This window comes from Pelobates fuscus, chromosome 4 (assembly GCF_036172605.1).
Source record: "Pelobates fuscus isolate aPelFus1 chromosome 4, aPelFus1.pri, whole genome shotgun sequence".
NCBI classification, from domain to species: domain Eukaryota; kingdom Metazoa; phylum Chordata; class Amphibia; order Anura; family Pelobatidae; genus Pelobates; species Pelobates fuscus.
Genome location: NC_086320.1, coordinates 69,005,897 through 69,030,733, shown reverse-complemented (window position 1 = coordinate 69,030,733; position 24,837 = coordinate 69,005,897). Strand labels below are relative to the sequence as shown.

At 44.6% G+C, this 24,837-nt stretch overlaps 1 protein-coding gene across 1 annotated transcript in view; it reads left to right on the top strand.

Annotated features, from left to right (window-relative positions):
• Positions 1-1,180: 1,180 nt before the first annotated feature.
• LOC134608461 (carbonic anhydrase 3-like) overlaps positions 1,181-24,837 on the top strand; it is a 36,261-nt gene continuing 12,604 nt past the window's right edge. The window contains exons 1-4 of the mRNA XM_063451278.1: positions 1,181-1,332; positions 22,482-22,679; positions 22,896-23,014; positions 23,091-23,183. Coding sequence (XP_063307348.1) covers positions 1,182-1,332; positions 22,482-22,679; positions 22,896-23,014; positions 23,091-23,183 — 561 coding nt within the window. The 5' untranslated portion in view covers position 1,181. The remainder of the gene's footprint in view (positions 1,333-22,481; positions 22,680-22,895; positions 23,015-23,090; positions 23,184-24,837) is intronic.

Here is a 24,837-nt window from a genome sequence, read left to right as displayed (position 1 = left end):
GAGTTACAGTGAATAGTATCTGATATGTATTATTTCAAGTTTTGCTTAATAATATTATTTTACTTAGATTGTTTATTTACTACATACAACTTTTTCTTTATTTCTGTAGGACTTTTTCCAATTATAGATAATAATTGGATTCATTATATCCACGATCAAGTATTTTAAATATTTTAAACAATTATATTAAAAGTTACGTTTTATTGGGGTTACTCTTTGCGCACAAGAGCTTATCCTCTAAATAGTTTGTTCTTGTGTTTCTTTTGTTAATACTGTATTCATTCCGGGGGTAACCCCCCCTTCCTCTATAGAGTAACTTGACACTTTTTCTCTAGAAAGTTTCCTTTGAATAATCTTAGTGTATATTGACTAAATTTACAAATCAGTCTATGATTTTCATTGCAAGTTGTTATAGCAGTTTGTTCTACTGAGATCCAAATTGGAGAAATTACAATCCAACAAAACTATTTGTCAAAAGGTTTTTGTCAAAAGACCTCTAACAACTAACATGGAAATTACAATCTCATATTCAATATTTATTGACATTTTTATAGCTCCCTATGAACCATTAATAATGTCAAAGCAATTACAATCCCACCATTATAGTACTTTTCAACAACACTTTGACCACTATTGGTAAATTAGTGAAAACTGTTGCGCGATACCTGCCCAATGTCAAAAAATGTTATCAATTGGTTGCTGACGCCAGATTCCAATGTACTCGTACTCAACAATGAAGTGATGTTCATGTTTTTATTAGCTAAATGCTATGTTTTTCACCGAGCTTCAGTTTTATATCGCTTAATTAAGGGTCATTCTTTGTTTTAACATTTGTCATTTTATTATGACACATTGAACTTATAAAAGTACTAATCATGGATGTGTTAAGAATGGTAAATTGTAAGTGCTAGGGTGACACATTTTATAACATCGTCTGATCTGATTCAGTTACCGTCAGTATTTTGCTGTCCGTGCTTGCTTGCTGTTGGCCTTCTTTCTTTTACATGTAATAAGATTAGGTATAAATGTCCAGCTATTTCCAAACCTAAGAAGGGATCATAATATTTAGACCGCTGTCCCATGGGGAGAGAAAGGCTTGTTAGTTAAGATAACTTTGACATTGCCTCATTGTTCAACATTGAAAAGGCTGGACTCCAAACTATTTGAGCTACACGGTTTAGATGAAGTCTATAAATGACACAACTGCAACAGTTTACAGACACACACATTATCTCATCCACATTCTACATCAATTATTGGCTGAATTCAAGAAAGCACATCAAGAGAAAAAGATGTCCCGACGATATGACTGGGGATACGCTGCTCACAATGGTGAGTTCGGTCATATTATGGGTGAGATACTTAAAGTTTGTTTTTTTTAAAAATTGCATTATTCTTTGATATTCTTTTATTAAATTTGATTTAATAAACATGATTTGGACCAGCACATCAGCAGGATGTGCACCTCAACCAACTCTATTAATGTTGTGTAATGAAGCTGCATGGTTTGGGATGTCACATGTTTATAATATATTTTATTTTTATTTTTTCTGTTAGAACTGGGAATATTCAGCTTTATAAGTGCATAGTTGCATAATTAAATTTTTACCAACACACATGCAGCCCAATGGAGTGTACAAAGTCCAGGAGATGTTCTGCAGCATCTTCTGTATGTTACTTATGATGACTAGTGATATAGATAGATAGACAGACAGACAGACAGACAGACAGACAGATAGGAAAATCCATTTAGAGAAATTATTTGATTCTAATTGCAGTTATTAAATACTACAATTTAAAAAAATTCTGTGATAATAGGAATAGTTTCAGAATAATAACCATCAATGCAGTATTGTTTTTTTGTAAATGTTTTCCTAATGTACTGTAAAAAAACAGTACATATATATTGCAGTAGGGAGTGCAAAGAAATGCAACTGCATAACACACAATATGAAGTTAATACAGAAAAATAGAGGTAAAAATCTACATACAGAGTCATGTAAATCCGACGGTTAGTAAGATAAAAGATAAAAGATAAAAGATCCAGAGGGGTAGCAGCTTGGGAGGGGGAAGTGGTGGCTCAGCTCTAGCTGTTAACAATATAAGCTTAGTTTTGCACCAGGTGGTCCTGAATTACTACAAAATGTCACTGGCTTTTTGTACCACTTCTTCTGAAGTCCTCTACCATCTGGAGCAACAACTCCCAAGTTATGTGATCGGGGCATATGCAGATATAAAGCTGCAATAATAAGATGATGTAGTGAACGAGAGTAATTGCATTTTTTGGGGGGGGGGGGGGGATTTTGGTGTTGTATGATGTAAAATTAAGAATTTTGGTTTGAACAGTGTACAGGAAATGCTAAGAACAGGGAAATTGTATCTTTGTCCAAATTGGTGAGACATTAGAGCAACTCCACTATAGAGGGAGGAGTGTGCTTTCTTTTTGTTGGCATCTCCAGCATAGTGGTCAGATGGACACTTTGGTTTCATGTAGTTCGATGTTATGCTATAACAGTGTGATAGAATTATGTATGTTCTTGCATCTGAGTAGAGATAGTGCAGTGATTTGTTGTGGTATAGATATTGTACCATGGTTGATAATTCAGGGTAAGTACATGACCAGGTTTTTGTTTAATGGGGCAGTTTCATCTACTTGGGGATGTGAGTTTAGCATAGGTTACTGAGTTTAGAGATGACATTTGTGGGATACCTTGGGTTTCACAGATTGTTTCAATTGTAAAATATGTGTTGATTAGAGAGTTAAGGTTTTCATATGCAGATTAATATTGGGGATGGGGATGAGCTAATTGTAAAATTCTTTCCTCCAGAAGAACATTATAGGACAAATTGTATGGTGGTGATTACAGAAAAAGTGTTAGGGAGTGTGGGAAAACCAAAAGAGTGTGGAGATAAATTGCTCTTCAACAGAAATCCATAGCTTGTGCAGGTAACAGTGAACAACTCAAGAATAAACTTTATAATTCTCCACTAATCAATGACAGCTGGTGAGGTGAGGGGCTGGTTGTGCCCTGTTCAACAACAGAAACCTGTAGACAGCATGTACTTGGAGAAAAAAAAAAACACTTTAACACTAGTGATTAGAGATGTTCCAAATAGTGCGCCGGCGAATAGTTCCTGGTGAACATAGCTTGTTCGCGTTCGCCACGGACGGCAAACATATGCGATGTTCGGTCCGCCCCCTATTCGTCATCATTGAGTAAACTTTGACACTGTACCTTTTTTTTTTTTTTTTTTAGACAGAAGTGTGTTATATTTGAGCATGCTAGGCTGAACGTGCGTATATCATGGCTAGTTGCACTGAGGGTATGAGTATATAGCAGTACATTGTTGTGAAAGATGGCTGTCATGTTTAGGGTGTAGCTTGCACGTTATCAACTGTGTATCAGCAGCTCCACCACTAGTTATAAATCAAGTGTGAGTCGCCCCATGAGATGAGACTAGTGAATAGCATAATACATGAATGGTTAAGGTAAAGGCATGTAAGGAACTACGATAAACTCTTTAGGAGGTGAAATAAGGACATGTTTAACCCCTTAAGGACCAAACTTCTGGAATAAAAGGGAATCATGACGTGTCACACACGTCATGTGTCCTTAAGGGGTTAAACGCTTGCTACTTTACGATTGGTTAATGTGCAGAGAGCAGTTCATGTGATCAAAGGCATGGTGTGGAGGATCGGCTATAGTGGGACATGCTTGGCAGGCTGCTGTTTACTGCTTGTGCTCATCCGATCCCTTCTGGGCGCCAGGTGCAGACCCTGGGAGTCCCTGATACCTGGAACAACAAAGGCAAGTCTCTGGCTGAGTGCCGGGTTTGCGGCTTGAGGTGGTGGAAGCTTGTTTTGTCGGGTGGTCGGATCTGTCCCGGTGGTGCTTCACGTCCGGTGCGGGATTGTGGTGGCTTAAGGTGGAGGCGAGTGCTTGACGTGGGGCAGGCTCTGCATTTCTGTTTGTGCCTCCGGTCCCGTCTTCAACGCCTTTTGCGTTGGTGGATTTTAATGGGGACTGCTTTGCTTAGCTGTGGTGGAGCTTGTTGGGGCTGTGGTTGAGCTTGTTGTGGCTTCCTGCTTGTTATTTGCTTCCAAAATTGATTAACGAGTCTGTCCAGCTTAGACTCAATATCCTGCCATGCTTTGCTGGTACCAGGAGGACACGCGGCTGCCGCCATATAGAGTCGCAGATGAGTATGTCAGCCTGGGCGGCTGTGCTCTGTGCATCCATTAGCTCCAGACAGCCTCTCAGGGGTGGACCGGGATAACCCCCACCGGTCCGAGGGGGGGGGGGGTAACGGAGCTCCTGCCGGGAAGTAGCTGCTCCTGGGCATCCCAGGATCGGAAGATCGGCCGCCTCTCCCGCCCGGTGAGCACCAGGCAACACTTGCCACGCGGAGGTAAGTAAGACTCTGTCGAGTTGCTGACCGCTATTAAGTATGTAGGGTCGGTCAGGTAGGAGCAACATTGCTCTGTCATCCCGTTCTGGGGTGAAATTCACTTGTTGATAGCTGCTTAAAGTGAGATATTGAGGGAGCTCACACGAAGTGCGTCTTTCCTCGATGACAGCTAGGCCCCGCCCCCCGGAAGCTGCATTCTTAGTGAGAGAAGGGACAGTGTAGCTGCTGCTGATTTAATAGGGAAATCGATAGCTAGGCTAGTGTATTCAGTGTCCACTACAGTCCTGAAGGACTCATCTGATCTCTGCTGTAAGGACAGCACCCCAAAAAGCCCATCAGTCTGCTTTTTTTTTTTTTTTTTTTAATATGTAATCTAATTGCAGTTGCCTGCCTGCCAGCATGTGTGTCAGGCTCACAGCGTATACTGTGCCCACTTGCCCTGTGCAATCACTCATATCTGGAGTCAAAATAGCTTGCATTTAAAAAAAACAAAACACTTTTTTGACTGTAATATAATAGCAGTCAGTTTTCTTCACAGGTGTGCGTTTCAGGGCCTGCCAGGACACAGTGTCACACCAGTGCAACTCATATCTGGTGTAACAGTAGTGTACATTAAAAAACAACCTAGAAATTTGACTGTGAAATAATAGCAGTCAGTTTCCTTCACACGTGTGCGTATCAGGGCCTGCCAGGGCCCAGTGTCACACCAGTGCAACTCATATCTGGTGTACCAGTAGTGTACATTTAAAAAAAAAATACAATTTTGACTGTAATAGATTGAATAGCAGTTAGTTGTCTGCAAGCGTGTGTGTCAGGCCTACAGCGTCTACTCTGCCAACTTCTGCCAGTGCACAGTGCCACTCATATCTGTTGTCACAGTAGCTTGCACGCATAGTACCACTAATCGAAAAAAAAATGACAGGCAGAGGCAGGCCACCCTGCAGGGGCCGTCGTGGTCGTGGTCGTGGTGCTGTGATTCCCTATGGCCGTAGAATAATGCCCAGTGTTCAGAGACCACGTACCCTGAACTCGAAAAGTTCTGAGGACATAGTTGACTGGCTAACACAGGACACCCAATCTTCTACAGCTTCCGCTCGGAACCCTGACGCACCATCCTCCTCCAGCTTAGCTTCGGGCACCTCTCAAGTTACCACTCGCCCGCCTGCCGCCACCACCAACACTAGCACCACAGCCGCTTCACTTGATCTGTCAGAGGACTTATTTACACATCAGTTGGAAGAAATGAGTGATGCGCAACCATAATTGCCAGAGGATGTAGATAACAGGGATATGTCTCAGTCAGGCAGCATTACACACATGGACGTACGGTGTGATGATGATGTTGTACACGCTGCTGATTCCTTTGCTGAATTGCCTAGGTCAAAAAAGTCTAGATTGCCTCGCCTTTATTAAGATGAATGAGGGATGGATCCCGAAGGGACTGACAGTGGGCGATACATTCAACTAAAAAAGGCCTGATGAGGGGGACATAACAGGAATTAAACTGATAAGAATAGTACTACTTAACACACCACTCCTATTAGATTACAAGGGCAAAAGCACCCGTTCGGAAGAGCGTAGCCAAAGTTTCCCGGCTCTGGTTATACCATCCACCCAGTCATCGGATAAGGATGGGGACCTTCCCCCATTTGCTGTCTGTTCTTGACGAATGGCAGCCCGAGTATTCTGAATCTGATAGCAATGACTGGGACATTGCTACTACTAAATCTTCCGCATTCGTGCGTGAAGTATTCCTGGGTGAGCGCAGAAGCCTGAGACTGGTGAAGGGATCTTGACTAAATCCCAGCCGGTTTCTGAAGCCATACTGGACCCCTCTGGTCAGTCTATGTTTGATCCGCCTCCGGATCATCTGGCAAGGTTTATGCACCTATGGCTACGTAAGCCACTTGAGAAGGATGTATGTAATCGCCTATGCTCTGAATGCCCTCACCCATCTCTTCCCGGCAAGGTCGCACTGACCCCAGAATTTGACCCATTCATGCTTACCTTTATAGCCCGTGGTGGCCAAGACCCACGTAAAGGGGTTAAGAAAGGTTTTAAAGGGGCTCAGGACAAACCACTGGAAGCTACTGGTCCTCTATCCAGGATTATGTTTCTGCAGGTGATGCCTTCTTGATAGCAGATTCCTTTGATGCAGATGCCATACGTGAGTGGGCACATGACATTCAGGAATGGGCTCAGAGGTGCTTTTGTTTCTTAGAAAACACTAATGTCGCTCTCTCCTTGGAAAGGCAGAAGGCAGCCCTGCTCAGGATTGACGTCAAGCTGGCAGACTTGGCTCTACGTGAACTTGGTCCTCAGGCACAGGGTAGGCTGTTTAAAGAAGCCTTTATGAAGGAACTTCACAAGCATGTGAATGTCTTCACCACCCTTAATAAGGCTGAGACCTCCTTGTGGTGCTCATCCCCGTGATGTTTTTTGCAGGGCTGGTTGACAGCAGGGTCATGCCACCAGCCCTTTCTGGCTGTTGGACATCAAGGCTTCCGGTTCCACTGTGGTTCGGAGAGAGCTCGAGGATCATGCAGTAGAGGCAGCACACGCTTCTCCTTAGGTAAGCAACATTTTTTTCTCCTCCTCATATCGGGTGGGTTCACATTGCTGGTCATGTTTCCCTTTTTTCCAGAGGTAGTCAGATCTCACTTCAGACGCATGGTTCTTGCAGACCGTGCGAGGGTATCGACTCCCATCCAGGGAGAACCTCCTCACCCCATCCAATCCGCAAAGGCGGATACATGCCTCATAAATCAAGAGATCCTAGAGTTGCGAATTCAACCCACCAGATCTGGCCACAGCTACATCTGCAATATCTTCCTAGTACGGATGAAAAACAGAGATTTTGGCCTGGTGATCAATTTGAGAGAGCTCAATACTCATGTGGCCTACCGCCACTTCAAAATACACGGCATTCATTTGTTGAGAGACCTACTCCAAGATGGAGATTGGTTCACTCACCCGGACCTGAAGAACGCCTACTTGTCTGTCCCTGTGCACGGGACGTGTCGGAGGTTCCTCTGATTTCGGGGGAGAGGAGAAATGTGGCAATTCACTTGCCTCCCTTTCGGTCTCAGCTTGTCCTCATGGTGTTTCACCAAACTGCTGAAGCTGCTGGTCGCCCAAATCCGATCCCAAGGAATCCCTTGCATCACCTACCTTGACGATCCTACTGAGGCAGACGCACTTCATGGTGCGATTTCTGGAGTCTCTGGGATTCATAGTGAATCACTCCAAGTCCGAACTGATTCCTTAAATTTCTGGGATTCTAGGTGGATTCCGAGTCCTGTGTGCTAAGTCTTCCCACTTATAAAATATTGTCAATTTGCAAAGAACTCTGCAAGGCTCTGCATTGCAGCGCGGTACCTCTCCACACCTTGGCGAGAATTGTGGGCCTCCTGCCATCCTCCATACAGGCAATATTCCCATCCCCACTTCACTACAGAGCGATGCAAAGGTTGAAAGTGGAATTTCTCCACAAAGTAACATCCTATGATTAGATGGTCCCATTGACTGGGGACGTTCGGATGGAACTTCATTGGTGGTTGAATAACATGGAGGCTTGGAATGGTCGTGCAATATTAAGTGCCCAAAAGGACTTCATCCTGGAGTCAGAGGCCAGCCTGTGGGGCTGGGGCGCGGCCAGCGAGTCATCCTCCACCGGCGGGGTCTGGTCTACCCAGGAAATATCCATGCACATCAATTGTCAAAAAGGCAGATTTATTGAAAACTGAATGTACAATGTTTTGGGCGACACAGAGGCCTTTGTCATACAGTTTTCAATAAATCTGCCTTTTTGAAGAAACCTTGAGTGCCTGGACCAACTTTCTACTAATATCTACTAAATTGGGCTTTGGCAATCTTGGCTTCACTGTGAGAGTGCGGTATCCTTTACAGTGAAGGTACGAATATTGAATGCACAATGATAGCTAGATAACTTGATAGCACATATATGAACTTTATTGCTATATATCTTTTTGTCATATGTAGTACGTATGACAACTATAGATTTTAAAAAAAAATGGCTAAATACCTTGCTTCTGGGTATTTCTAAGGTACTTGAAGGTATTTCTGGGAATGCAAATGCCTTCATTTAATATTGTTTAATAAGCTCTTGAAATGATTTAATATTTTTCAAAATAATTAAATATTAAAAACAAATACTCTACATAATAAAATATCAATATAACTAAAAATATCAAAATATTTTCATAATATGAAATTATTTTAAAAATGTATCCAAACCGATTCAACTTTGAACAGCTTATCCAACTTAAATCGAGGCCATTGCTGTTTTTGCAAGCTGCTGTTGCATGCCCTGTAAATAGTCCCTGTAGTGTACTTAGAGTGCATTTTATCCTACATCTTTATGTCACAGGTTGATTGAATGCAGCTATAAAGTTTGACCTAAAAAGCGTGTTGTGCAATTTACCAGTGGGGATGTAGTTTTTATATTTCCTGAAACACAAATGTACAGGCTCAAACCCTAGCAGTGAAAAAAGCTGGCACACCTTTGCAATAATCATGCTGTCTAATCAGCACTTTTGCGGCACATTCGTTGGTTACTTCTCGTGACAATTGTCCTGTTCGTTATATATATTTATGCTTGATATTACACGTCTCTAATTGATTCCCGGGGTATTGTATGCATAAACAGGATTCGGGACATTTCATTCATGTCTCATAAATTGTGTTCCTGAGGACATTATTTCTTGTTGTTTAAGGTTGTTGTGTACATGCTAGATTACAGAAGGCTCGACAGGCATCAACTACACATATTGGCCTTCTTTAAACATTACTTTTGGGATAGCTGCGTTTATTTTAGCTCCTCCCTCCTTTTCTCCCATTGACCATTTCATTTTAATGCGAGGACTACTCAAAATAATCCTAGGTGGGGATTATACCACTCAAGCTTTATTCATTGAGCGGTTTGCCTACTCTACTAAATATGAGTAAACAACTATTAATTTATTACTCCTGGTCTTTTATATATAGAGAGCACTATTATTGTTTCTTTTCATTTCTATGGTCTTCATATTGCTCTGACACCTGTTAAACAACATTGCTTCACTTATCCTATAAGTGGGGATTATACCACTGTACGCTATCCATACTAGAGCTAGTCTAAGCTCTACCAAATGTGAGTAGGTTTATATAGACCTTTAGATCTACTAGAACCACTTTTAGTTGTTTCATACTGCACTGTTATTTGTTTGTTTTTTTGCTTTTTTATATATACGGATCCCAAAATAAACCTGATCTGGTATCTACATAGAATAATTTTCCCTACAAGACCTGGTTGTCTTCCCCTTGCAAGTTGTTTACCTCATTTATATATCCTATTGCAGTTTTATTGGACACTACTATGGACTTTATATGTGCTATTTCTGCATTTTACTTATGTGAGAATATTGTGGATTTTACTTATATATAATCTTCAAATATTTTTTTTTCTTTTAGTATTTTACTATATGTGGCGCTACCATCTTTTCTACTTACCACATATGTTTATTCTTTTTGGGGTTTGTGAGGATACCCCATTTTTAGGTGACCTGCCTTTTTAAAGTTTCCTTTTGTGGTGTGATAGCGTTGACTCATTGTTTACCTTTTTGGGGGGTTCTCATTTTTAGTCTGATTAAGCCTATAATTAGTGATGTCGCGAACACGAAATTTTCGGTTCGCAAACCGCCATTGACTTCAATGGACAGGCGAATTTTAAAACCCACAGGGACTGTTTCTGGCCACAAAAGTGATGGAAAAGTTGTTTGAAGGGGACTAACACCTTGACTGTGGCATGCCGGAGGGGGATCCATGGCAAAACTCCCATGGAAAATTACACAGTTGATGCAGAGTCTGGTTTTAATCCACAAAGGGCAGAAATCACCTAACATTCCTAAATCGCAATGAATATGGATTGACACCTGACATATTGACACCTTGACATATGGATTGACACCTGTCCTCAGAGCCCCTGATGCACACGGACACAGAGCAACAGGCACGACAGCATGAAAGACCACATTTGCACAAGGTTGGATGCCGAGCTACTCATTTACCGCTCCTCCTCCTCACACAAAGTAGAATAGAGACTGTTCCCCGTCCTCAGAGACCATGATACACACTGACACAGAGCAGAATAGAGACTGTTCCCGTCCTCAAAGCCCCTGATACACACTGACAAAGAGCAGAATAGAGACTGTTCCCCCTACATAGGGTCACTTGGCAGATATGGATTGACACCTGTCCTCAAAGCCCCTGATACACACTGACACAGAGTAGAATAGAGACTGTTCCCCGTCCTCAGAGACCATGATACACACTGACACAGAGCAGAATAGAGACTGTTCCCTGTCCTCAAAGCCCCTGATACACACTGACAAAGAGCAGAATAGAGACTGTTCCCCCTACATAGGGTCACTTGGCAGATATGGATTGACACCTGTCCTCAAAGCCCCTGATACACACTGACACAGAGCAGAATAGAGACTGTTCCCCCTACATAGGGTCCCTTGGCAGGTATGGATTGACACCTGTCCTCAAAGCCCCTGATACACACTGACACAGAGCAGAATAGAGACTGTTCCCCGTCCTCAAAGCCCCTGATACACACTGACAAAGAGCAGAATAGAGACTGTTCCCCCTACATAGGGTCACTTGGCAGATATGAATTGACACCTGTCCTCAAAGCCCCTGATACACACTGACAAAGAGCAGAATTGAGACTGTTCCCCCTACATAGGGTCACTTGGCAGATATGGATTGACACCTGTCCTCAAAGCCCCTGATACACACTGACACAGAGCAGAATAGAGACTGTTCCCCGTCCTCAGAGACCATGATACACACTGACAAAGAGCAGAATAGAGACTGTTCCCCGTCCTCAAGGCCCCTGATACACACTGACACAGAGCAGAATAGAGACTGGTCCCCGTCCTCAGAGACCCTGATACACACTGACACAGAGCAGAATAGGGACTGTTCCCCCTACATAGGGTCACTTGGCAGATCTGGATTGACACCTGTCCTCAGAGACCCTGATACACACTGACACAGAGCAGAATGGGGAATATTCACTAAATGCCAAACATTGTTATACAGGGGAATATTCAGTAAATAAGGATAAGGTGGGGGACCTACTGTCCTCCCCCCCGGCCCCCACCCCTGCGCGGTGGGTGGGGGGCATAAATCACAATGGGGGGGGGACCTACTGATAGGAGTGGTGTGTTAAGTAGTACTATTCTTATCAGTTTAATACCTGTTGCGTCTCCTATCAGTGGACGTGTATATGGCAGCGATTTTTGGAACAGGGAGATGGAAAAAGATGCTTGGTCGGTCCTCCTACTTCAAATTTGGGGCACTGCGCGTGCAATCTAATGTGCCACCAGATAGGAGTGGTGTGTTAAGTAGTACTATTCTTATCAGTTTAATACCTATTGCGTCTCCTATCAGTGGACGTGTATATGGTAGCGATTTTAGGAACCGCACACCTGGGACCCGAGCAAGGTCACCTCGTTCAACAGGCTACAACATTTGTCCCTGGAAACCTAGCCTGGACATCATGCACAACTTGAATGGAAAACGGGACTAACAGGTCAACCCTGCTTACGGAGACTCTCAGGTCATTGATCGTGTCAAGAGGAGGGGAACAACTTAAAAAATGATTACTGGCAAATTCTTAAAAAAAAAAGGGAAACTGCTGCTGCCGAAAATTCCAATACCTGACTAGAACGCTACAGATCCCATTACCCAATGCGTACTTGCGACGTCTACAAAGGACTCTCACTAGCTTTGTGTGGGCACACAAAAAAATCAGGGTAGCCACTAGCATACTCACCAAACCCCTAGAGCAGGGAGGGCTAGGACTACCAGAGGTGAGAACCTACTATAGGGCAGCGCTGATGACCACCGCCCTGCAGGCACACACAGCCCAAAACACACCACAATGGGTGGACATGGAATCAACGTGGGCTTGCCCCAAGGGCCTTAGGTACTTATTCTGGGTCCCACATAGACATCGCCCTAAACTACCAGACACACCGGCCACTACCGCAATTCTGCTGAAAACCTGGGATACGATTAAAACACAATTAGGTTATACAGATAAATGGGCGCTGGCCACACCACTATACTGCATACACATGATGAATCCCACATTTGACCATCGACTATGGACCGAGCGACGATGCACGTTGGTTAGACACCTCTATAATCAAGGACAGCTGAGACAATTCCCCGACCTGCAACAGAGTTACGATTGGCCACAAAGAGCGATATTCTCCTACCTACAACTAAAGGGAGCACTGACAAACTCCACTATCCTGACAACCCCGACCCACACGCGTTGTATAGAGAAAGCATGCAAATCTAGACCAATGCCCAAGAAACCGCTTTCACTCAGGTATGCAATTCTAAATAATCCTACCCAACAGCCACCACCGCAGCTAGACAAATTCAGAGAGGCGTGGCATAAGGATTTGAGTACAGTCTTCTCAGAAGAACAATGGAACCAAGCCTTCATAGCCCATAAAGGTCGATCCAGATGCGCATCCCACCTAGAACTAATGCGCAAGATACAATATAGGTGGTACTTGGTACCGACTAGAGTAGACTAACGACCATATATCCCAACACCTCGAGACTTTGCTGGAGATGTTTAATAGAGTAGGGCACAATGCTCCACATCTGGTGGGCCTGCTCGGCCATCAGAGGATACTGGAAGGCAGTTGAGGGGGTGATACAAGGGGCACTGGTCACGAGAACCAACCTGAGACCAGAAAATGCCCTACTCTTCATCTCGATTGACCCATTCCCAAAAGCACATGCCGACCTAACATATCATATTTTGATTGCTGCCAACTTATTAATAGCTAGAGGGTGGAAACAACAACAGCCACCGGAGAGATCTAGCCTTCTCCAACAGATCTCCCTAAACCTAGCATATGAAACAAAAACCTGCCAGCGGCTACACTCCCCACACCACATAGTGGAAGCCAGGAACATATGGGAGGCGTATCTGAGGAAGGAGGAGGAGGGGGTCGTGTTAGAACAATAACATATCACATATATATATATATATATATATACACGAAGGATGAATAGTACCACTCCTAAGACCTAACTGCTCTGACGCAGAGAGACAACGACTCCAAACACCATGGTACAACAGCCAACATTGAGGTATACCAAGCTGAGGTTAAACAATCTACAGGGCATAACGGAACAAACACCCACATTGTACATAGTTAAGTAGTTAGATAAGGGAATAGACCCGGTGAGCGCACACAGCGTGCTAACTAAGAAGGAGACAAAGGGAGATGAGGGGCTTCCGATGTCTATTTCCCCCGTTCTTCTTCCCCTACCGTAGCCTGTCCCCAGGTTTCCCCCTTCCCAAACCCCGGACCAAACCCAGGTTTAGGAGAGAAAGACAACCCTGACATGGTACTAGACCGAAGGCACAAGGGCAGCGGAAAAACTCACACGAGAATAAATAACCAGTTTGCTCTTGAATGTATAAGATGTGAATAAGATCGATGTACCTTAACCGCTTACCCTCCCTTTTTTCCTTTCTGTATCCCGAACAAGTTCTCTGATAAAATAAAAATTGTCAGATTCAAGTTCTTGTGCCCCACAGTTCAAATTAACATTCAAATGACAATTCATGACAGATCACACAAGTGAATAGCCCTGCCAACGTCATCTCAGAATTTGTTTGTTATCTAAGAAGAAATAGAAATGCAAAAGCAGAATAGAGACTGTTCCCCGTCCTCAGAGACCATGATACACACTGACACAGAGCAGAATAGAGACTGTTCCCCGTCCTCAAAGCCCCTGATACACACTGACAAAGAGCAGAATAGAGACTGTTCCCCCTACATAGGGTCACTTGGCAGATATTTATTGACACCTGTCCTCAAAGCCCCTGATACACACTGACACAGAGCAGAATAGAGACTGTTCCCCGTCCTCAGAGACCATGATACACAATGACACAGAGCAGAATAGAGACTGTTCCCCGTCCTCAGAGACCATGATACACAGGGCAGAATAGAGACTGTTCCCAGTCCTCAGAGACCATGATACACACTGACACAGAGCAGAATAGAGACTGTTCCCCCTACATAGGGTCACTTGGCAGATATGGATTGACACCTATCCTAAGGATCCCTGAAACACACTGACACAGAGCAGAATAGAGACTGTTCCCAGTCCTACAACTGTCAAAGTACGCTGGCAGGGTTCTGCAGGGCACACGCTGAAGGCCTGAAACACCCACTTTAAGGACACTGACTGCTATAAGCTTACACTGGAAACCTTTTTTTCTTTGTAAAAGCACGCTATAGAGACACCAGATATGAGTGGCAACTGTCAAAGTACGCTGGCAGGGTTCTGCAGGGCACACGCTGAAGGCCTGAAACACCCGCTTTAAGGACACTGACTGCTATTAGCTTACACTGGAAAACTGTTTTTCTTTGTAAAAGCACGCTATAGAGACACCAGATATGAGTGGCAACTGTCAAAGTACACTGGCAGGGTTCTGCAGGGCACACGCTGAAGGCCTGAAACACCCGCTTTAAGGACACTAACTGCTATTAGCTTACACTGGAAACCTTTTTTTCTTTGTAAAAGCACGCTATAGAGACACCAGATATGAGTGGCAACTGTCAAAGTACGCTGGCAGGGTTCTGCAGGGCACACGCTGAAGGCCTGAAACACCCGCTTTAAGGACACTGACTGCTATTAGCTTACACTGGAAAACTGTTTTTCTTTGTAAAAGCACGCTACAGAGACACCAGAAATGAGTGGCAACTGTCAAAGTACGCTGGCAGGGTTCTGCACGGCACACGCTGAAGGAAGGCCTGACACACCCGCTTTAAGGACACTGACTGCTATTAGCTTACACTGGAAACCTTTTTTTCTTTGTAAAAGCACGCTGTAGAGACACCAGATATGAGTGGCAAATTACACTTGCTGAGGTTGGCAGAGCACACGCTGAAGGCCTGACACCCAGACGCTTGCAGACAACTAACTGCTATTAGCTTACAGTGAAACAATTTTTTGTTTTTAAAGGCACGCTATAGTCACACCAGATATGAGTGGTGGCACTGACTGGGCAAATGGGCACAGTATCCACTGAGCTTGACACAGAAGCTGGCAGACAACTAACTGCTCTTCAATCTATTACAGTGAAAAAAGTTTTTTGGTTTTTAAATGTCAAGCTTAAGCTATTGTGACACCAGATATGAGTGGTGGCACTGGGCAAATGGGCACAGTATCCACTGAGCCTGACACAGAAGCTGGCAGACAACTAAATGCTCTTCAATCTATTACAGTGAAAAAAAGTTTTTTGTTTTTTAAATGTCAAGCTTAAGCTATTGTGACACCAGATATGAGTGGTGGCACTGGGCAAATGGGCACAGTATCCACTGAGCCTGACACAGAAGCTGGCAGACAACTAAATGCTCTTCAATCTATTACAGTGAAAAAAATGTTTTTCTTTTTAAATGTCAAGCTTAAGCTTTAGTGACACCAGATATGAGTGGTGGCACTGGGCAAATGGGCACAGTATCCACTGAGCCTGACACAGAAGCTGGCAGGCAGGCAGGCAACTGCAATTACATTACACATAAAAAAATAAAAAAAGCAGACTGATCTTCTATCCCTAAAAAGGGCTTTTGGGGTGCTGTTCTAACAGCAGAGATCAGATGAGTCCTTCACGACTGTAGTGGACACTGAATACCCTAACCTAGCTATCAATTTCCCTATCTAATGAACAGCAGCTACACTTTCCCTCCTCTCAGTAAGCATGCAGCTTCAGAATGAATCTAAAATGGATGCTGGGAGGGAGGTGGGAGGGTGTGGAAGGGAGGGTCTGCTGCTAATTTGCTGGAATGTGTCTGCTGACCGTGAGGCACAGGGTCAAAGTTTGCTCAATGATGACGAATGTCAGGGCTCCGCGGGCAGCGGTGAGGGGAGGCTGCAATCCGCTCGCAGCACTCACCCTCGGTCCGTCGCTGCCCGCGGTCCCCCCTCCTCTTACCGTTCGGCGAGCGGCGTCCTCTCCTCTTGACACGCCGCTCGCGTCCTCTCCTCCTCCTCCCCCCAGCGGCAGCATGTCTAACGCTGCACGCTGGGAGCCGGCACCCGTTAAAGCGACAGTACAAAAATCACAGTGGGGGGTATAGATACCCCCCACGTGTATTTGTTAATTCTGATTGGAAGTTATCCAATCAGAATTAAGGCTAGGATATTTATACTTACCTTTCCTGCCTCTCAGTGCCCTGTTGTGGTCTTTGCTTTATGTATTGATACTGAACGTGTGCTTTTTGGTTACGTACTCTCTGGCTTGTTAATCTGACTTTGTGACTTTCTCCTACCCTTTGACCTCGGCTTGTTTCTCGTTATTCTGTTTTCTGGTTCCCCTTACTCGGCTTATCTCCTGACTATTCTGTGTGTGCTTAGCCCGGCCACTCTAAGGTCCGGTACTGCACACTTTCTGTGTGTGTGTGTGTGTTTTAGCGTGTTGGGTTCCCTGAATCATGACATTGTGTGTTAGCGTGTTGGGTTCCCCGAATCGTGACATTACAACAGGGCCATAATGGAACCTGCTGACATACCACAGCTCCTAGTTAATCAGGAGGCTATAATGGATGGCTTGGATCACCGTATGGATCAGTTTGCTCAAGCTTTGCAGACCATACTGGCTCGTACTGCACACCTGCAGCCTGCCATCCAGGAGGCGGTTGCTGCTGTGCCCGAACCCATTACCACTCCAGTACCCGTTCCTGCTCATGTAGTCCATATGACACCGCCACAGCGCTATAGTGGTGACCCAGCATTGTGTCGTGGTTTCCTCAATCAAATTGACATCCATTTGGTGATGAATCCACGTTCCTATCCCACCGACAGATCCAAAATTGCCTTTTTGATAAACCACCTGTCTGGGAGAGCTTTAGCATGGGCAAACCCCATGTGGGAAAATATGTCTCCTATGTCCTTTGCAGATTTTTTGTCAGCATTCAAACGCACGTTTGATCAACCCGGTAGGGTTGCCTCTGCTGGCAAAGCTCTGCTTAGGGTTCGACAGGGTAACAGATCTGTAGCGGATTATATTATCGAATTCCGCACTCTAGCAGCTGAAGTGGTTTGGAATAATGATGCCCTCGTAACAGCCTTTCAGGAGGGTTTGGCTGCTTACATACTGGATGAGATAGCATCCAGGGAACTGCCTGTCCTTCTAGATGATATTATAGACTATGTAATCCTTATTGATAACCGCATTAGAGAGAGACGTAGTCAAAGACGGCTGGATACACGGGTGTTTCCTGCTCTACCCAGTACTGCATTACTAGCGTTACCCGCTCCTAGGCAACCATCCCCCGAACACATGCAATTGGGTGCTACGGGGTTAACTGAGGCTGAAAGAACGTATCGTAGAAAGGAGGGGTTATGTCTTTATTGTGGAAAGAGGGGGCACCACTGTAATACATGCCCTAAATTACAGGGAAACTCCAGCACCTAAGGCCTAGAGAGGGGTCGGCCTCGGGTGTTATGACTTTGTCCCCTCATGTGTCCATCTCCAGACCATTTATTACGGTCTCTCTTTTGGTCAATAAAACCACCATAACAACTAAAGCCTTGATCGATTCAGGTGCGGCTGACAACCTTATGGATGAGACCTTTGCCAGAACCGCAGCCTTGACTTTGATCCAAAAGGCCACACCCTTGGCCGTTGAGGCCATAGATGGTAGACCACTTGAGAGACCTCTGGTGACCCATGAAACCCAAGATATAGTTATGTCTGTGGGTGATTTACACAAGGAAAGGTTAACCTTCCAAATAATTGACTCCCCTACTGCTTCCATTGTTCTGGGTTTTCCCTGGTTAGTGAAACACAACCCAGTACTTGATTGGGGTTGTTTAGACATACTCTCCTGGGGGGAATCCTGTCAACGAGATTGTATGGCCCAAGTACGTCCCGTTTGTTTACTTAACGTGACCACAGCTAAACCGCTTTCTGTTTCTGTCCCTTCTGTGTATGCAGACCTTGCTTTGGTTTTCGAAAAAAGGGAGGCAGATAAGCTACCCCCACACCGTGAGTATGACTGTGCCATAAACCTATTACCGGGTACTATGCCTCCTAGGGGTAAGAAAGAAAACCAGGTCATGGAGAAGTACATATGGGAGGCCTTAAGTAAAGGTTTTATTAGAAGGTCCTCCTCTCCTGCCGGGGCTGGTTTCTTTTTTGTGGCAAAAAAGGAGGGCGATTTGAGACCGTGTATAGACTACAGAGCCCTAAATAATATAACGATTAAAAATGCCTATCCGATCCCCCTCATTACTGAATTGTTTGATCGTGTCAAAGGTTCTAGATATTTTACTAAACTAGACCTCAGGGGGGCTTATAACCTTGTTCGTATCAAGGAGAACGATGAATGGAAAACGGCGTTCAATACGAGTAGTGGGCATTACGAGTATCTGGTCATGCCTTTTGGATTGTGTAATGCTCCTGCCGTTTTTCAGGATCTCATAAACGATGTCCTTAGAGATCTACTGCATGTCTGTGCTGTAGTCTACCTTGATGACATACTTGTATATTCTCCGGATTTGAAGACACATCATACTCATGTTAGGATGGTGCTTAAGAGGTTGTTGCAAAACGGTCTTTATTGTGAATTAGAAAAATGCTTATTCAACCAAACTTCTGTACAATTCCTGGGTTATGTTATTTCTGAACAAGGATTCAGCATGGATCCTTCTAAATTGGAAGCCATATTGTCCTGGCCCCTTCCCCAAGGTCTTAAGGCAATACAGCGATTTATATGGTTTGCCAATTATTATAGAAAGTTCGTTAAAAACTTCTCATCCATTATTTCCCCTATCACTAAACTTACAAAAAAGTGTTTACACCCCAGGGTTTGGAATCCTAATGCTATTGTGGCCTTCGAGACTCTAAAAAAGGCATTTGCCACTCCCCATGTGTTACACCATCCTGATCCTTCCCTTCCCTTTGTACTGGAAGTAGACGCCTCTGAATCAGGTATAGGAGCAGTGTTGTCACAAAGACAATCATATGACGAACCCCTCCTTCCCTGTGGTTACTTTTCTAAACGCTTGTCAGAGTCTGAAAAGAATTACGACGTCGGGAACAGGGAATTATTGGCTATAGTGATGGCATTTAAGGAATGGAGGTACTTGTTAGAAGGAGCTAGACACAAGATTCTGGTTATAACCGATCATAAAAATCTATCCTATATCGCAGATGCTAAGAGGTTATCCTCCCGTCAGGCTAGATGGTCTTTATTTCTCTCACGTTTTCAGTACATAATCACATACAGGCCTGGTTATCGAAATGTCAAGGCTGATACTATCTCCCGCCAGTACGAACCTGTAGATTCTGTTACCTCCACTCCTGAGCCCATTGTACCCACAACTAATATAATAGCTACTACCCGTTTGGTTATCTCGTCTCTTTTTCTTGATGGTATCAAGTCATACCAATCCCAAGCACCCTCTGAGACTCCTATTGGTAAGCTGTACGTGAAAGTAAAAGACAGAAAGAAGTTGTTAACTTTATTTCACACCGCCAAAACGGCTGGTCATCCAGGGGTTACCAAGACTTACAAGGGTCTTTTCCAACAGTTTTGGTGGCCCTCACTCAAAAAAGACGTGGTAGATTATGTGCAGGCTTGCCGTGTCTGTACACAGTGTAAGTCCCCTAATGTTAAACCCCTGGGACTCCTTATGCCCCTATCTGTACCCAAGAAACCGTGGACACACTTATCCATGGACTTTATTGTGGATCTTCCTTCATCTGATGGGCAGACAGTAATTTTGACTGTAACGGATAGGTTCTCCAAAATGGCGCACTTCATTCCGCTTAAGAAGCTACCTTCTGCGGTTCAGTTGGCTCAGGTGTTTGCCAAAGAAGTGTTCCGCTTGCATGGTATACCACAAGATATCGTATCTGACAGGGGCCCTCAGTTTGTCTCTCGGTTTTGGAGAGGCTTTTGTGCTGAGATGGGGGTCTCCTTATCGTTTACTTCCTCCTATCATCCGCAATCTAATGGAGCTGCCGAACGAGCAAATCAGTCTGTGGAGTTGTATTTACGCTGTTTCATGAATGCACACCAGGACAACTGGTCCCGTCTCCTTCCCTGGGCTGAGTTTGCCAGGAACACTGTGCCTCATTCTTCTACTGGCGTAAGTCTTTTTAAGGTGGCTTATGGGTTCCAACCCGCTGTCCTTCCCAGTGTGTTCTCCGACAAGGGAATGCCTGCTTTGGACGAGCACCTCGCCTCCTTACGGAAGATGTGGGTTCAGGTCCATGCTGCTCTTTGTCGTGCTGCTGCTACTCAAAAGAGATTTGCTGATCGTCGTAGGTGTGCGGCTCCTTCTTATGCTCCGGGTGATAGGGTTTGGTTGTCCTCTAGGAATCTCCGCCTTAGGGTTCCCTCGATGAAGTTCGCGCCCAAGTTCCTTGGTCCCTATAAGGTGTTGCGTAGGGTGAATCCTGTATCCTACTCCCTGGCCTTGCCCCCTTCCATGCGCATACCTAACACCTTTCACACCTCCCTTTTGAAGCCCTTGCTCTGTAATCGGTTCTCTGGGTCTCTCAAGCGTTCCGATGCCCTCCGCGCGGTCTCTAGTGACGTATATGAGGTGGCTGCTCTCCTTGATTCTCGTTTCTCTCGAGGTCGGTTGCAGTATCTGGTTGATTGGAAGGGTTACGCCCCGGAGGAGCGGTCGTGGGTTTCTGTCTCTGACTTGGACGCGCCCTCTTTGATCCGCTCCTTTCATGCGCGGTTTCCTTTGAAGCCTTCGGCTTCCCGCCCTCCGGGCGGTCCTCGAGGGGGGGGTTATGTCAGGGCTCCGCGGGCAGCGGTGAGGGGAGGCTGCAATCCGCTCGCAGCAGTCACCCTCGGTCCGTCGCTGCCCGCGGTCCCCCCTCCTCTTACCGTTCGGCGAGCGGCGTCCTCTCCTCTTGACACGCCGCTCGCGTCCTCTCCTCCTCCTCCCCCCAGCGGCAGCATGTCTAACGCTGCACGCTGGGAGCCGGCACCCGTTAAAGCGACAGTACAAAAAATCACACGTGTGTTTGTTAATTCTGATTGGAAGTTATCCAATCAGAATTAAGGCTAGGATATTTATACTTACCTTTCCTGCCTCTCAGTGCCCTGTTGTGGTCTTTGCTTTATGTATTGATACTGAACGTGTGCTTTCTGGTTACGTACTCTCTGGCTTGTTAATCTGACTTTGTGACTTTCTCCTACCCTTTGACCTCGGCTTGTTTCTCGTTATTCTGTTTTCTGGTTCCCCTTACTCGGCTTATCTCCTGACTATTCTGTGTGTGCTTAGCCCGGCCACTCTAAGGTCCGGTACTGCACACTTTCTGTGTGTGTGTGTGTGTTAGCGTGTTGGGTTCCCCGAATCGTGACAACGAATAGGGGGCGGATCGAACCGCCCATGTGTTCCCGCGAACACGCTATGTTCGCCGGGAACTATTCACCGGCGAACAGTTCGGTACATCACTAGCTATAATCCATCCACATTCAGGGTCATTATACACTGTGCTCATACGTTTTGTTAATTTCATCAGGTATTAGGTCTCGCAATAGTTGGGAATCGGACATTCAGTGACTTTTTCATTTACTATAAGTCCTGGTAGGTGTTTATTATGATATACCTATTACTATTCGCTTAAGTTCCCTTTGTTCTTACTATCTTCATAGACTCATAGGTGCTCTTTCTGGTTAGACACTGTCATTGGCCTACTCATATCTTTACTCCTTGTCACAGGTAGGGCAATTCAACTACGGTCACTATACTCATATATGTTGGTCCAATGGTAAAGTGGCATCATTTTCCAATGCTACAGAGAAAGTTCTTCATTATCAGCCATTCTACCTCCAAAGTTTGTTGCTGGAGTTTGCATGAATGCCTGCTTGGTTTTATGAACCTATTAGTTGATGAAATGGCTATATGCAACATTAGAAATAATTCCACAAATATTTGGCATGTAGTACAGGTACAGATTTTATTTAAATTATTTGTATTTTTAGGTCCAGATCAATGGCCAGATTTTTTCAAATCTGCAAAAGGAGATCGTCAGTCTCCCATAGAACTTCACACCAGATATATTAAACAAGACAGTAGCCTCCAGCCCTGGACGTCTTCCTATGATCCGGCAACATCACTAACTATAGTAAATGATGGGACAACATTTCGTGTGGTCTTTGATGATTCTACAGACAAATCAGGTGATATTTTCTTGAAGTTGTCGAAAAACAGGAAGAGGGACAAATTGGAAACCCCTGTTTTCTATAATCAACTCTCATATTTACATTATTTTATTCTATTAATACTATTTTATTCTATTAATACATTATTAATTGGTAAAATTGTGAACACAAAAATAGTTTAAATTTGATGTGTCTTCATTGGATAAACTAATAACAAAATTATATATCTTTTAGTGCTTAAAGGTGGTCCGCTTACTGGAACCTACAGACTGAGGCAGCTCCAGTTTCACTGGGGATCTACAGATGACTATGGATCAGAGCATGTTGTGGATGGACTGAGATATGCCGGAGAGGTACTGAATCATAGATCTTTGCTAACAAATTATGGATCCAAAGGCTCATCACCAGTATTTATTGGTTTCCATTTAGATTCATTTTATTCATTGGAATTCAAAATATGACAATATTACAGAAGCCAAGAAGCATCCCGATGGAGTGGCTATACTAGCGCTGTTTTTAAAGGTAAGAATAAGGATGTGTTTGTTAAAATAAAAAAATAAATGTAAGCAATGTACAAAGTAATATTAAGTACAATCGTGAAGTATTTGAATGTTTTAGCATTTGCCAATATGATCTAAAGTGACTTGCCCTTGTTATAATATACAGGTATTTGTTAGCAGTTATTATATATTAATTTCTTACTACTGTGTATAGATTTCAGCGTATTTCTGTTTATCGGATGTCTAAGGAATTAATTGAAACTTAGGTTAGGTAAAGTTAGGTAAAAGCTGCTTAGGTTAGGTAAAAGCTGCTGACCTCTAAGTCAAGCTCTCCAGCTGGCAAGGTTTGAGCTTACTATGACCAGGTTCCTATTGTTTTGCTAAGGCCTCATGCTACTTGCTATTTTTTTAGTGCAAACACTAAAACTTGAAGGGTTACGCCAACCCTTTTTCATACATAAGGTTTTTTCCTTATAATGCCCTAGCTAGGTCCCCCACCATGCACAACAAATACAAAGTTGTCAGGATGTCAGGGGTGACCCTAACCCACAGAGAATAATTAGCAAATAATAAGCAGATACTACATTTAGGAGTGGCGGCCTTAACATAATACCTAAAATAGGTAAAAATAGCAAAGTAGAAAACAAGCCGAGGCCAAAATTCGAGAAATACACATAAACTAATAGACAAGCTATGGTCAAGGATATCACATAAATAGAATAATCAGCTTGCATATCTGGTGGTCGTGCCCGAGAATTGGACCGTACTGGCAACTCATTAATTCCAAGATTACTGAAATCTTGGACTCAGACCTGCCCTTCCGACCCCTGCCAATGCTGTTACACCATACCACACTTTCCCTTTCCATGTATAAGCACTCCCTCCCAAGACATCTGCTAAATGCGTCCAAATCCCTTATCCCGCTTACATGGCGCACTGCGGACCCACTGACCATTGAATGGTGGATGGACAGGGTCGGAGACCTGTACAGCACGGAATCTCTCACGGCCTCCCTGCGGAGCACTTCGGAAAAATACACCCTAATATGGGCCCCTTAGCGAACATACATGGTGCAAAGTTCACCGCAGGGGGGCCCCAAGGTCACAGCCCCCTGGGGCGGGAGAGTTGGGGACAACGTTTGCCCCCCCCTCAAGGGGCTGGAACAGCCGACCTGGCCACATACCTTCTGGTGGAAGTGACCGAGCCTTTGACGGGGCCACACAAACCCGATAAAACTGCACAGACGCTGGAGAGACCCTGACCATGAGAATGTCACGGGGAATAGCAAACCCCGCTGGACAGTGTGAGGCTGAGAGTGGCGGACTTGGGGAGGTGAGACACCGCTCACTTCCCCCCTTTGTCCCCTCCCCCCCTTTTTTTTTCTTTCCTTCTTTACTATATACTCCTGACATGAAAGACCTCACAAATTACAGTAGACATAATATGCTATACATCATAGAGGTGTATGAGCATATAGGGATCCAGGGCCGCCATCACCTGGCTGCCCGGGCCCCACATGCAGCGGCGAAACTGCCGCAGGTGCACCTGCACCAGGGCCCATCAGGTGGCCCAATCATTTAGGGCCACCTGATGGGCCCTATATCTTCAGGGGCCTGGTCTCCGGCTTCCACCGGAGACACCAATCGCCACACCTCAGCCTGAGGTATGACAAAAAG